This window comes from Geospiza fortis, unplaced genomic scaffold (assembly GCF_000277835.1).
Source record: "Geospiza fortis unplaced genomic scaffold, GeoFor_1.0 scaffold53, whole genome shotgun sequence".
Taxonomy (NCBI): Eukaryota; Metazoa; Chordata; class Aves; order Passeriformes; family Thraupidae; genus Geospiza; species Geospiza fortis.
In genome coordinates, this window is record NW_005054305.1 from 13,118,651 (window position 1) to 13,131,827 (window position 13,177).

At 36.4% G+C, this 13,177-nt stretch overlaps 1 protein-coding gene across 1 annotated transcript in view; it reads right to left on the reverse strand.

Annotated features, from left to right (window-relative positions):
- Positions 1–13,177, reverse strand: part of MMS22L (MMS22 like, DNA repair protein) — an 88,490-nt gene extending 75,313 nt beyond the window's left edge. The window contains 8 exon segments of the mRNA XM_031066591.1: positions 4–134; positions 2,100–2,193; positions 3,323–3,500; positions 3,602–3,689; positions 6,366–6,418; positions 9,629–9,754; positions 11,838–12,025; positions 13,070–13,177. Coding sequence (XP_030922451.1) covers positions 4–134; positions 2,100–2,193; positions 3,323–3,500; positions 3,602–3,689; positions 6,366–6,418; positions 9,629–9,754; positions 11,838–12,016 — 849 coding nt within the window. The 5' untranslated portion in view covers positions 12,017–12,025; positions 13,070–13,177.

Genomic DNA, 13,177 nt, shown 5'->3' on the forward strand with positions numbered 1-13,177 from the left:
TACCTTTGTATATTTGTTGATGGCCAACCTTATTAAATCAGATATGAGATTTCCAGACTGTTTTTCAAATAAACTGATATTGGTTAGATTCTCTCCAGTTAGATTAATGAAATGGTTAGCATATACAACTTGTCCTAAAATACAAAAGAAAAGTAGAATTGTTTAGTTCCAGGTTTGGTTCTAGCAATACAAAACAGACAGGATTTCTCTTTTAAGACATATATATGTTTTAGAATGGGCCTCTTGACCTGTATGTAATTTTAATTTATAAATTCATGTGAGAAAGCTCATCCTAAATTCAAGCTAATCTCCATCATTGCACTGAAATCTGGTATTATTCAGGTTGACAGTAAAAAAGCTTGGCACTTTACAGCCTTTTATTGGCACAGATTTTGCAGAGGAATAAAGATTTATTTATCTGCAAGTTCCTCTTTGTCACATGGCAGTGCGCATGTTCTGGAATCATGACATGTTTTGCAGATATGCAAGTTGATGACAAACAATTCTGGAGAGGTCTAACACTTTCCTTTAGATGTGTTGATGTAGAAAGCTGGCACGATCATGTTCCAACTTGAGCATTTGTAGGCATTAACAGATAAAATGGTGAAGTTAAGAGGCTGTAAGATCTTATCCCACAAGCTTTTCAACAGTACATCTCCCTTGACATCAGTGGAGCAGACAATACATAGAATGAGCCTGTATTTTATTTCTGGAAATATAAGGTGAAGCCCTGAATCCACTATCCTGCCACTGGTCTCAGCAGTGTGAAGTTTCCACTCAGAACACTTCACAGAATGAGATAAAAACCTAGGAAATTCTAAGCATATAAGAATGCAAGATAATGTATGTAGAGATATGACTGCCTTGACTAGTAAATTTTGTTGTTAAAAATCATGAGCTTTCTCTTACAAAGATAGATGACCGTATTATAAATCAGAACATTATCTAGAAATAAATATTGAATTCTGGAAAATATATTGCCTCCAACAGTTTCACTATCCTTTCTCCAAAATGCTCTAAAAAAGGCAAACACACTATCCCACAATGGATCATAAGAGAAACTTAGAACTATGGAACAAAAAGCCAACCTACACAGTACACAGTAATGTAGAAACAGAGAAAATGTGTTAATGGGAGCAAGGCTGTGTTGTGACAGCACTTGGAGCAGGCAAAAGCTAATCCAAGAGTTCACATTCAACACCAGTTACTGGGGTAAGCATATAGTGTGTTCTTTCTATACCTCAACATTACTTCAACTGTTGCAATTCCTACGTGGAATTTATATCCACAGCTTATACTCACGTGGTGTGAGGGAAGGTACGGCTGCAGTGACACACCACTTGTGAAAGAAAACACACTTTTGTGATTTATTTTGGTAGAAAGGACATGAAAAACAGATATAAGCCTCACAAAGCAAATAAAGTTCTTTTCTTTATTTACAATTCTTCAGCAAACTGAACTACTCTGAAATTGAGTTTTTCAATTGCATTCTATGACCTTTTTAATCTAACTTCTATGAACAGCTTACTCTTATCAACTTACTTTTTGCCCTTTTAAAGCCTTATAATTTTTAAAAAAAAAAGATATTGCCTTGCCCTTTTCTTTCTGTACTTTTATAAGCTCCCCTGATTGAGGCTTCTTCTTTTGCCCAATATTTTCTTAGTGTCACACATGCTTAGCAATACAAATTCTGTCCTCTGAGAATCCTTGTTCTGGTCCATGCCTGGACACTTTTCCTACATTGTTGTCATCAAATTGCCATTCATTGTTATGCATTCTGAATAGCTCTAAATGCATTTCTATTTGTGATGTCAAGAAGTGCATTGTTATTAAATATTTAGTATGCTGCATCAGTTGAGTATGAACTCTGTGATCTTTGTTTTGACAGAGCAAATTCCTAATACAATTTTATTTAATTTGAGCTGCATGATGATTCACAAAGAACCTATCTTTACTGTATCTGAGTTTACCCCATTAAGTACAGACAGCTATGGTTAAAAACTACCAAAAGTAGTTTTGATTCTGGACAAATCAAGATGGGAAAATTAGGTAAGTTATATGCAAAAGAATAAGTTCAAGAAAAAGGCCTGCATACTTACTCTTCAGTTTTTCACCTAGTACATGAAGAACTTCTAATACTAGCCACTTAATGTCCAAATGGAGATGTAGTAAGTGCCATGATGGAGGAAAGACCTGTGAGTAGAAATATATTTACTTATATTTAACATTGCTTTAGTGAATTTTGGATACTGTGCTAACACAGGGTGGTCAGGCTTTGGAACAAGCTGCCCAGGTTTAGTGGTTGAATCACTATTCCTGGAAGTGTTCAAAAACATGTGAATGTGGCATTTGGGGACATGGTTTAGTGGAGAATGTGGAGATGCTGCAGTAATGGTTGGACTTGACATTCTAATATGGACTGCAATGAACATTATGAATATCTATGATCAAATACAACGTAACATATAAATGCCATTCAGTTCAAGAAAAAAAAATAAACAAACAAAAGTTTCATTACAATTCTATCTGTAAGAGGCTGTTTATGAAGTTTTGATTCAAGCTTGACAAATTAAAACATCCTTAGTTAACCTTTTTTTTTACAGAGAAGCATTATGTAGCACAAAAGTTGCTAAAGTGGACTTTAAAATAACTCCCAACAGTTTAGTATTCTCTTCCTTAAAGTTTACCTGAAATTACTGTTTTTAATCAGTTCAACCACTACTGACAAGCTAAATAAAGGTCCAAAATGCTGCTTCTCAGCAGATCATTCCTCTCCAGATACTAGTTTATACAACATAAGCCTGAAATTCCTTTTCTGTCTTTATAAAAGATTTGAAAGCATTAGCTATGTGTGTGCACAAATCTAATGGTGTATACTTCAGTAGTATTTAATGTTGCTGTGCCTCCTTCCACATCTTCACTTTTCTTTTATAAAAAATCTTTTCCCATTCTGAGTCAGATTTCAGAATGTATTTTTAAAGAAATGCCCCTCCTACTGGGATGCTCAAAAATTTTAAACATTACTACAGACAAACACCAAGGAATTTTTTAAATAAGTTATGCTAATTCAAGCCTACTTATCTACATGTAATTGGTACTATCACTTGTATACTATAGGAAGAATTCTAAAGCTACAGAACGAAAATAGATAAATAAAACAACAACAGAAAATCCAGATCTAATTAGTTGTGTTGACCAAGTACAGGATGGCACTTAGAAAAGAAAAAACCAAACCAAAAAGATTAACTTATATTAAGCCAAAATTTTTCAAGTTGAATACATAATGCCACATGAAAAAATAAAATTATAAAAAGACACCAACCTTTGCCTGATTTTGAATAGTAAAGGCTGCCAGGACATTACTAGGAAGCTCACAAAGGTGACCAACATGCACAGTCAAAGCATGAAGCTCTTCCACCAACACTGAGGGTAACTGAGCTTCTAGTTCTTCATAAGGATGCAGCACTCTATCATTTTCCACCTTAGGGGGGTCCAGATACCTGAATGTACAGGAAAATACAACACACACAATCAGAAAACAGGTAAGTAGCAGCTACACAAAGCTCAGTACCCAATTTCGTAAAATGTATGTAAATCTCACCTGAAGATGAAAACTTTCACATAATGCAAAAACTTAAGACATTGATGCCTGATGCTCTCTGCTTCAGAGTGCAAATGTGCAGCTTGACCTGAAGTAAAAGAGACCAGTAGCTTAAAGCAGATGTCAAGCACACCATGACTTGTTTAACATTTGCATTCTCCACAGTAATTAGACCAGACCACTGGAAAGACATCCTCTGAGGACAAGCTGGGAGGTGACTGGCACATATCCAGATACAGACAGAAAAGAAGACCCTCAGGAAAAGTGAGGGTAAGTACTCTCAGTGCTACAAGAAATCATTCAGCCCTACTGCCCTGCTTCCTGACTGTTTCCAAGACACCTTCAGTAAAGACATGGGTAAAACAATTTGTCAGTACGCTTTTCTCCTGACAGACTTAAACTGTCATAAGGTTCAATAATAAGGTACAAATAAGTTCAATAAGGTGAACTTATTTGTAAATATGCTTTGTAACTTTTCCTTGGAAGCATCATTGTTGCACAGAACCTTCAGCTGTATAATGCCATCCACTCACAACCCTGTCTTTCACTTGCAGCTCTGTATGCTTTCAGGCAGTTATTCTGGCTGTATGTCTCCTTTCCTTTGTTCTCTGAACCTATTGTTCTCATGATGTTACCATCCTCACCTTGCACCTACAAGCTCAAACATCCCCATTAGAGCAGAGATTCACTGGAAGTTATTGCCACTGTGTGAGAATCACTCCTTATTTATTCCTTGTAGCTTTTAGGTTATATTAGTGCATAATAGAAAAATAACTACTGCCCAACAATATATATACACACAAAAGCTTAACAAGCAGTCAGCCTGCAACATGATTACAACACATGCTGATTATTCAGAGCATCTTCAATGCAAGCATCAAATCAGGACCTTGAGCAGGACCAAATGAAAGTGCATCACCCTAGAGGAGATGCATGGCAAAAATTCTTGGTCACCTACTACACTGGACTGCAGAGCCAGGGAAAGACAGTTCTCCTTGCTCCTCTCCCCAGCTGACCACTGGGGAGTCTTCCCGTGTTTTTGATCTTGCTCTCACTCTCCCTTTTGTTTTCCCCCATCTCCTCCAATTAACCTGGAAGTCCTGGAAGTTCATACATGACATTTGTTACAGATGCCAAAAATAAAGCTTTGTGCACACAAGCCTATCTCAACATCTTTTGAGCAACAACACTCAGTGGGCAAAGCAAATCAAGTGATACAAGCACCAGAATATTCCAGTGTACAGCCTACATGCACCACACCAGAAGCCATAGCATCTGCCATGGTAATGAACCACAAGTTTAGAACAGAGTGAATTATCCTCTTAAAGTAATTATTTATAGGCATTACTGCTGATTTGTAGCAATAACAAATACTGTATCCTAAATTCTCAGAAGTCCTGTTTAAGCAAAATTTTACATTACAGTATTTTCACGCGCCTTCTACATTACACAGTTCTCAGTACAAAGCCTCCAAAGCTCATCAAGATGGATAGCAAATGAAATTTAAAGTAAAATATTGATATCTATATAAACACACAGTACAACATAGATTTACTGAGTCAAAACTCTTAAATAGCGTTTTAACAGTGGTGACAGCACGTTTTTTTAAGACATCAATAATAACTAACATCACCCTGCTGACCATTTAAAATACTTCAATCCTCATGACACCTTTCTACTATTAGCCCACTTCTATAAAGGGGGAACTGAGTCACAGCTGAATCAGTGACTTGCTTCTGATTCAGAAAGAAAGCCCGGGGCAAAGCACAAAATTCAAGTTCTTCATTTTACTAGCTTAACTGACAAGTGGAAGAAAAATGGAATGGAATACAAAGAGAAGGCAACCTAGCAGGTGTTTAAACTTAAGTGAAAAACAGGAGAGTTTCTTGATGTTGAAACATACAGTTCTGTAGTTGAAACCTACGGAACAGTTTCTTGATGATGAACTGCATATGAAAGAAGCTTGATGGTAAATTCACATCAATTATTTAAATGGCAGAACATCACAATATTAAAAAAACAATAGTAATGTGTAAAAATATTCACTGATAGAACACTAGCACACTATCTGTAATAAGAAGACACTATAGACAGTTTATTTCTGAGTAATTACTGAACTTCTCAACTTGCTAAGTAATTCAGCCTTCAACTTACAATAAGCCCAAGGCTGCAATAATCCTTCAGAAACATGCTGCTTCTCATGCCTCAGTATTTAATTGAAAGAAAGCATTTTGTAGTGATCCCGTTTTATCGATCCTACTGCAAAGATAAACTGTTTGTAAATAACTCAAAACTAACCAAATCTAACTCATTTAAACGTTAGCCAATGAAACACTGAAAAAAGATCCAAGCCACTACCTTTATAACTAAAATAATTGTTGGGATGATCAATGAAATTTTCTGGTTTTAATTAAAAGAGTTAATAGTTTTGCCAAATTCTGCTCTAGGGGTGACACCTTAAGTCAAATTAAGGCAAAATGCCCCACTAAGGACTGCTCTGTCCATCTACCTTTACAGGCAAATCTGGTTTCAAACTGACTCCCAGCATTTCCACTCTATTTCCCTACTATTTTACCTCACTTGGTTGCCTATATTTCTACCCTAACTGCAGTTTTATGCTGCTTATAAAGGAGCTGTTCTGAGGCACACTCCAAAATCCCTTGGTCAAGAGTCAAAGCACAAGCGTGATCTGTGAGAATTTATTTCTTTAATGAAATGTAGTCAGCTGCCTATTGCAATGTCAAATTAAATTCGTAAAACTTACCAAAATCAGATGAACTCATTTGTACTAGGTTTTCCAGTCTGTATATCTGTTGCCTAATTAAAGGAATACAAAGATTTATGGTATTTATATAGGTAAAAGTTGTTTACCTCCACTTTAGTAAGCATAAAATAGAACAGAGAAAAGTAAGAGCAGTTTCTTGCTTTGTAGCTCTGAAAAAGCTCATGGAAATGTAACTTAGAAAACAGTTTTAGTGAAAGGCAATGGACATATCCAAGTGTGAAGGGACGACATTGACTTTGTGCATGTTTATAAATCATTAAACACAGTAAAAAAATCCCCTAGCAATTGGCTGAATATTGGGGAAGGCACAAAACAACAATACAAACAAAAACCCCCAAAAGCCATTCCCTGCAAGTGATCTTACCACAAGCATAACTCAGCTGCATATTTGACGACAGATTAAACCTAGAAGTTAGTCCTCATGGCATACACTCAGTACACACTAAATGAATCCACTTGTGAATGTACATTAGTACATCCTGTCTGCAGCTTAGGTTCCTGACCACCCTAAGTTCCTGCTTAGGGTGGTCAGCTCCTTAACTCCAGGACAAAGCATAAACAGCAACAAAAGAGCAGAGTAAAAGGAGGTGTCTTTAGAAAAGTTAAAGCTCAGTTCAGTTTTGGAGAGGAAAGAGAACATTTTTAAAGAAGCCCAGTGTCACTGCAAATGAATATTAAAAAAAAAAGCTGTAACACAGGTAAATACTCGGCCATATTCTGTAACAACTGTTATTTGCAAGTGGTCTTCCAGTAGAATCTCCACAGAGATAAAGCAGTACTAAACTGAATATATGAAAAGCACAACTGTGTCAGACAGACTTCTGAAAGAAAATGCTGCATAAATTGAGGAGAGAGCTCTCTGCCTCGTTTCTTATACAGTCAAAGCAATAACTACTGAAGGATTCTAAAATAGGCTACTTGGATCTAACACAAATCAAATGTTCTTATGAAAAAAACCCTGAAAACTAAGAAGCATTTAAAAGACACAAGAAGCATCTAAAAGACAAAACTACAAGTTGTAACTTGCATATTAAAGTGCATACATACAGTAAAATAATCTCCTTTCACTTTATCTTGTTTTCTTGGATAAAGCCATGTCAGCTACCCTTCCATCATTTAGGTAGGTTGTAGAGTTTTTTGTCTGTTTGGAAATCAAAGTTGAATTTCTGCCTGGATTTTTCAAGGATTTCAACCATGTAAAAAGGAAGGAAGTCTGAAGCAGGAGGGCTTTATGAAACAGGGCTGTTGGGACTGGTGTTTAGAGAAGGAAGGTACGAGAAAGAAGCGACAGAAAAATAAAAGAAAAATAAAAGAAAAATACTCTCCAGTGAATTGACAAAGACAGAACAGAGTGAGCTGATAAAATTAAAGAACAAACTGGGCACAAGAAACATAACAAAAATACCATTATTTAAATAAATCATTTTAGTTTCACTTTGCATTTGTACCTCAAGGACTGATGTACCTCAATTGATTGATGGCTGTTAATCATTAAATCATTTGATTTGCAAAAGCACATTCTGACAGATAAACCGGTACTTCTGTTTTTTAATCAGAGATATATTAGCTTAATATACCCACTTAAAGGGTTACACAGTCTCATTCACTTTGACTCACACGTCTCCCACATGAAAACCCATAAGTAAAATTTTTACTATGCAATTACTATTTTAACTTGCAGTTCTGCAGTATACTGTTATTTATTACAATATTTTAAAGCTGCAAATAATTTTTAATTACAATATTAAGTATAATGTCGGACTTTAAAAGAGACTAGCTTTCTGTAGGTATATATTTAAACATAGATATTACCTTTACTTCATAAACGTAACTATTTACAGCCACCCTATCCTCAGAAACTACTGTAACTTGTACTTAACATATTCAATTTCCACAGTGGAAAAAGCAGAAAAAGCAGTTTTTCTACTTTTAGTTGTCAACTAGTCTATAAATGAAAGTGTTCCATTTTATGACTGAATAAATGAACTGAATGCCTTTTCAGAGACATCCCCCTTTGCAGAGGAACTTGTCACACCAAAAAAAAACTTAGCAACCAAACACTTGGCCAAGAGTTAGCTGAAATCCATTATTTCTACCAGGTCAGTAGGTTTTAAAGAATATACAGCCTGAATAACTTAAAAACCAAATTATGCCTTATGTTAATCTCTATTACAATTACAGAGCAATTTACATTACAGGAAAAAAACTTTAAAAATAGCCATTTAATTCAACATTCCTATGTCACTGCCCAGTGATTTTATGTTAATGAATAGTTAAAAAATCAGACTAAATACTGAAACTTTTAACTAAATTGTACTCCTATCTCCTACTTTATCACTTTGGGGTTTTGTAAAAACACAGTGAGGTCAAAGCTTGCATCAAGCAAGCAAAGCTAAATAATACTGCTTTTAATACACTTCCAGTCATTTATGTCACCATGTTCCAACTGCCAGACCCTGTTAATCATGTTGCACATCATGCCCTTGGTCATACCCTAAAGGGATGGAAGAATTCCCTGCAAAGAAAGGAACGATGGAATACACCACATATATTTGTGAAATCATACAAAAGCTCCTCTCCCATCCACTCTGTATGTGCTGTACATCCTGAGGATTATCAGTAGCAAAGAGGATTATCAGTGATCTGTGTATTTGCATTGACCAGATTAAGCATCTACATTGAATTAGTCAAACACTGAGTTACTGTATCTGAAGAGATTGCTGAAGCTATCCTAATCCAAACAATTGAAGAAAGCACTGCATCCAGCATTTATGGTATTTGATTTTTAACCTCCACTTTCCTTTATGCACAAAAAAAGACTAAAAATCTTCAAAAGACAACTTCAATTACATGGGTAGCACAATCTCATTCAAGGAAATCTTATATGGTCTATTCATATAATTCTGCAGCTAGAGTCTTCTAAATTAACCCCAACACTCTGTTGTAATAACTATACTTAATTTTTTTTTATCTGGTGATGCCTCAGATACGCATCACACTACTTAGAAACTTAATAATAAGTCACATAATATTAAGAATCTGTGACACAATGTACTTCTTCCTGCAATTCCATCTGTGTCTTATCCATCACTTACTGGAGCATTAAACAGACAGCATTAATAATTTTTAGATACATTGCACAGCCCAGTCTTTTATGATGTTTTAAATGTGAAGTTTGTTACACCCTTACAGAAGGTATAATTACAGATGTGGATTAACTATAAAATAGAACGTTATCATACCTAAGTAATCCAAAGAGAAATCCACAGGATTCAACTAATGCCATTTCAGTAACCCACTGAAAGCCAAACAATTCCACTGTACTTTCTTCATAGTCATTTGGGGAAGGATCTAGTCTCAGCAAAACCCTGCAAAATAGAGGCAACAATATTCATACATTTTCCAGTAATAAACCTATGGAGTACAATATCTACAGCTGGCTTATGTACCACCAATACTTTCTAAATGTATCAGCAACATGTACATGACAGATGTCTCAAAGACAGTTGTACTTTTTAGACCAATATGATCTATAGAAACACAACAACTCCTAGCTTCAAAAGCATAAAAACAGGATATAGTCACAGGTCACAGTACATTTTAGAAACAAAAATTAACAGGTTGCCCTCTTGAAGTATTTTCATATTTACAAAGGGGCTGAGACATAACACACAGACTGTGAAGAGAAGATGCTGCTAATGTAAGATAACACACTGCTCTGTATGCTTGAGATCTGTCTCAAGGCACACTACATACCTAGTAACTAATGCTAGAACATTTATTCATTTACATACATTTAATAATATTTATACTGAACACACTGCTAAAAGCACACTTTAAGGCAGATGAACAGATGAGGCTCAAAATGGGACCTTGTCATTGTAATTCAAGCTAACACTGGGCCATGATTATCCTTTGCTCTTGCTAAAGAAAAATTAAATAATACCAGAATTACCATTTTACTCAAAGTGGAGAAAAATCAGACACCTGTGTTGTTAAAACATCATAATTGTACAAATAAAAAATGTTTCATTAACACTCATTAAAAAAAAATTGCAGCAAACTGCATGACAGCATGGTAAATTATTTTAGAATTTTCCCACTGCCTTTCATAAAATAATCTCATATAGATGAAGCTCAATTCTCTAATATGTTAAAAAACTATTTTTATTTTAAAAATTAGAAATATATACTAAGCAAGCACTTAGTTTCCATTATATTACACACCAAATTCATATTCTGCTTGAACTATGCACTATTTCCAATTTCATTCTCAGAGGCAAAAAGACAATCTGCTGAATAATTGGCTCAATCTCCCATAACACTTTAGTTCACTTGGTAACTTCCTGAACATTGGACTGTTTTGAAGCCTCTAGCAATTAAATCCAGCTACTTCAGTTCCAAGCAACGATGACAGAAGAGTCCCTCACATGGAGGCTTTTCCAGGACTTTGCAATTCAGGTAGACAACATAAACACAGTGGAAGAACAGTGTTATCACAACTATAGTGACTGGGAAACCTGTCCACATACAAGCTCCTCAGTGAGTTTTAATGACAGAAACAATTTCAGGTGAAATGTTTCTCTGTCAATGTGGAATCCACTACTGACATATTCATGCAGATACAGGATCCCTCAATCATCTACTTGATGTAAATTTGAATGAACGTGCTCTAATGCAACTAAAAATATGATAGATAAGACAGAGAAAGGGGGAGGTGCAGTGGACCCCCCCTTAAGCCTTTACATAAAACACTGTGAAAATAAAGTAACAACACAAAATACAAAGCCTGGTAGGAAGACAGACAGACAGAAAGATAAAGCTTTTGTAGGAAAAACAAGACAATCCCTGTAAGATGAGCAAACAGCACAGAAAACTAAGCTGAATGACAGACAATAAGGCAAATAACAATTAAACCAAAGTGACATTTTAAAATCTCACAGAAAATACTTATTTGCTATGCCTATGACCTCAGAACCTTAAATCTAGAATGCGTGCAAGGGTGAAGCTTTGAGAAACATGGTCTTAAAGCTAATAGGGCCAGCTCCAGCAATTTGGAGAAGCCAGGCAGAGTGGAAAAGAGAGAAAAATGGCCAGCATTTATTAGAGCACATGACTGGGAAAAGCAGTGCTGAAGCCTCCACAGAAATTCAAGTGATCTCAGATGCTGCTGCCCAACAGGCCAGTTTTGAGTTATCCTAACAGGCTTGTAAATGTCCATTACCGTATCTTAAAAGTAAGTTCAGAAAGCTAAGAACTGCATCTAGAGCACCGTTCAAAGCTGTTTATCAAAACAACAGCGCTTCCCACTTTGGTATCACCAAGTTGATTTCAGGATCAGATGAGCTGGAGAACAAACTGATTTGGAAACCTGTCAGCACCAAACATGAGTGGAAAGAGAGCATCTTAGAAGCATCTTTATATTTGTAATTTAAAAAAAAAATCCCATACCTCTTAAGAGACCCACTTGCTAAATAAGACTCTGCAGAGAACCTTCTCCCTCCATTTTGGCTGTCAAAGGCACAAGAAAAGAAAGACGGCCTTGAGTTCTCATGCTCCACTTCCATCGCCAGCTCCAAGCTTTCAGTGAGAAATGCAGATGTGGAGGAAGCCCCACAGTCATCCTCCATTGTTTTCACCTGGCCCAGAAAAAAAACAGTTAAATACAAAAATACTCATAGCATTTCTTCAAATAAATGTCTCACTGTTACAACTCCACGTCATCCTTCAGCTCAAGTGAGGACACAGATCCAACCAACTGTAACACTGAAGTAAAAGCTGAGACACCACCAAGAAGGGCAATCAGGATCACGTGCCCTGTCACACAATTCTGCACCTTTGTGCAACCACATCTTCCTCGTTGAACAGAGCCTGTTCAAGAACACACATCAGTGACTTAAAAAAAAAACCAAACATTTTCTTCTGGTTTAGCTCTCTAAATGAATCAGTGATGAGGTTAGACCAGCCGTAGGTTATAACACCATACATTACAAAGCTACTTCCAGCAACACTTCATTTTATGACCAAAGTAGCTAGGCTATGGAAGTACATTATACATTAAGGCTCACAATATTAATTTAAAAAAAAAAAATCTAACTACCCAGGAATCTGAAAAAAGAGAAACAAAACCAAAAAAGGATTGCCATGTCCAAAAGAAATTCACTGTACAGTTAGTATTAGTGTATTCATACTTTATACAATATACCGAAAGAGCAGAACTAGGTAAGAGGTGTCAGAGCGTCCTATAAAAATATGCAAACACTATAACTAAAACACTAAATTAAAGTTTCCAACTTCTTTGCTGGTATATCTTGATATGGTTGTTGCAGAAACTAATCTACACAATAGCTAGAGGTTGGTAATACGGAGGCTTAACTAAAATATACGCTCAAAGAGAAAAAAAAAGAAAACAGTTTCCGTTCTACTCTCTCACATCCATTCACATTCTCGTGGAGCAGGCGGCTGGGAAAGTAGAGAAAGAATGACTTCTGTGCTCCAGTTTACAGCCAGACCCTATGTAGGGGTGTTGGGACAACTGAAGGGAATGCTCTCAGCCACAAGAGCTCCAAGGAAAGCCTGTTCAGTTCGGGGAACCAAAACCGCCCCACAGGACAGAAACCCCTGCGGGAACAGTTACATAAGAGGGCATCTTCTCCCGGCCATAGCTCCCATCAGTTCCATACCTGTCTACCACATCCCTGATGCAGCGGAAACAATTGAGCACTTTAAGCACCTCCTTGTCCTCCAAGCAGAACCTTCCAAGCGGCTGCAATCCGCGGGCAGCAGCTGCA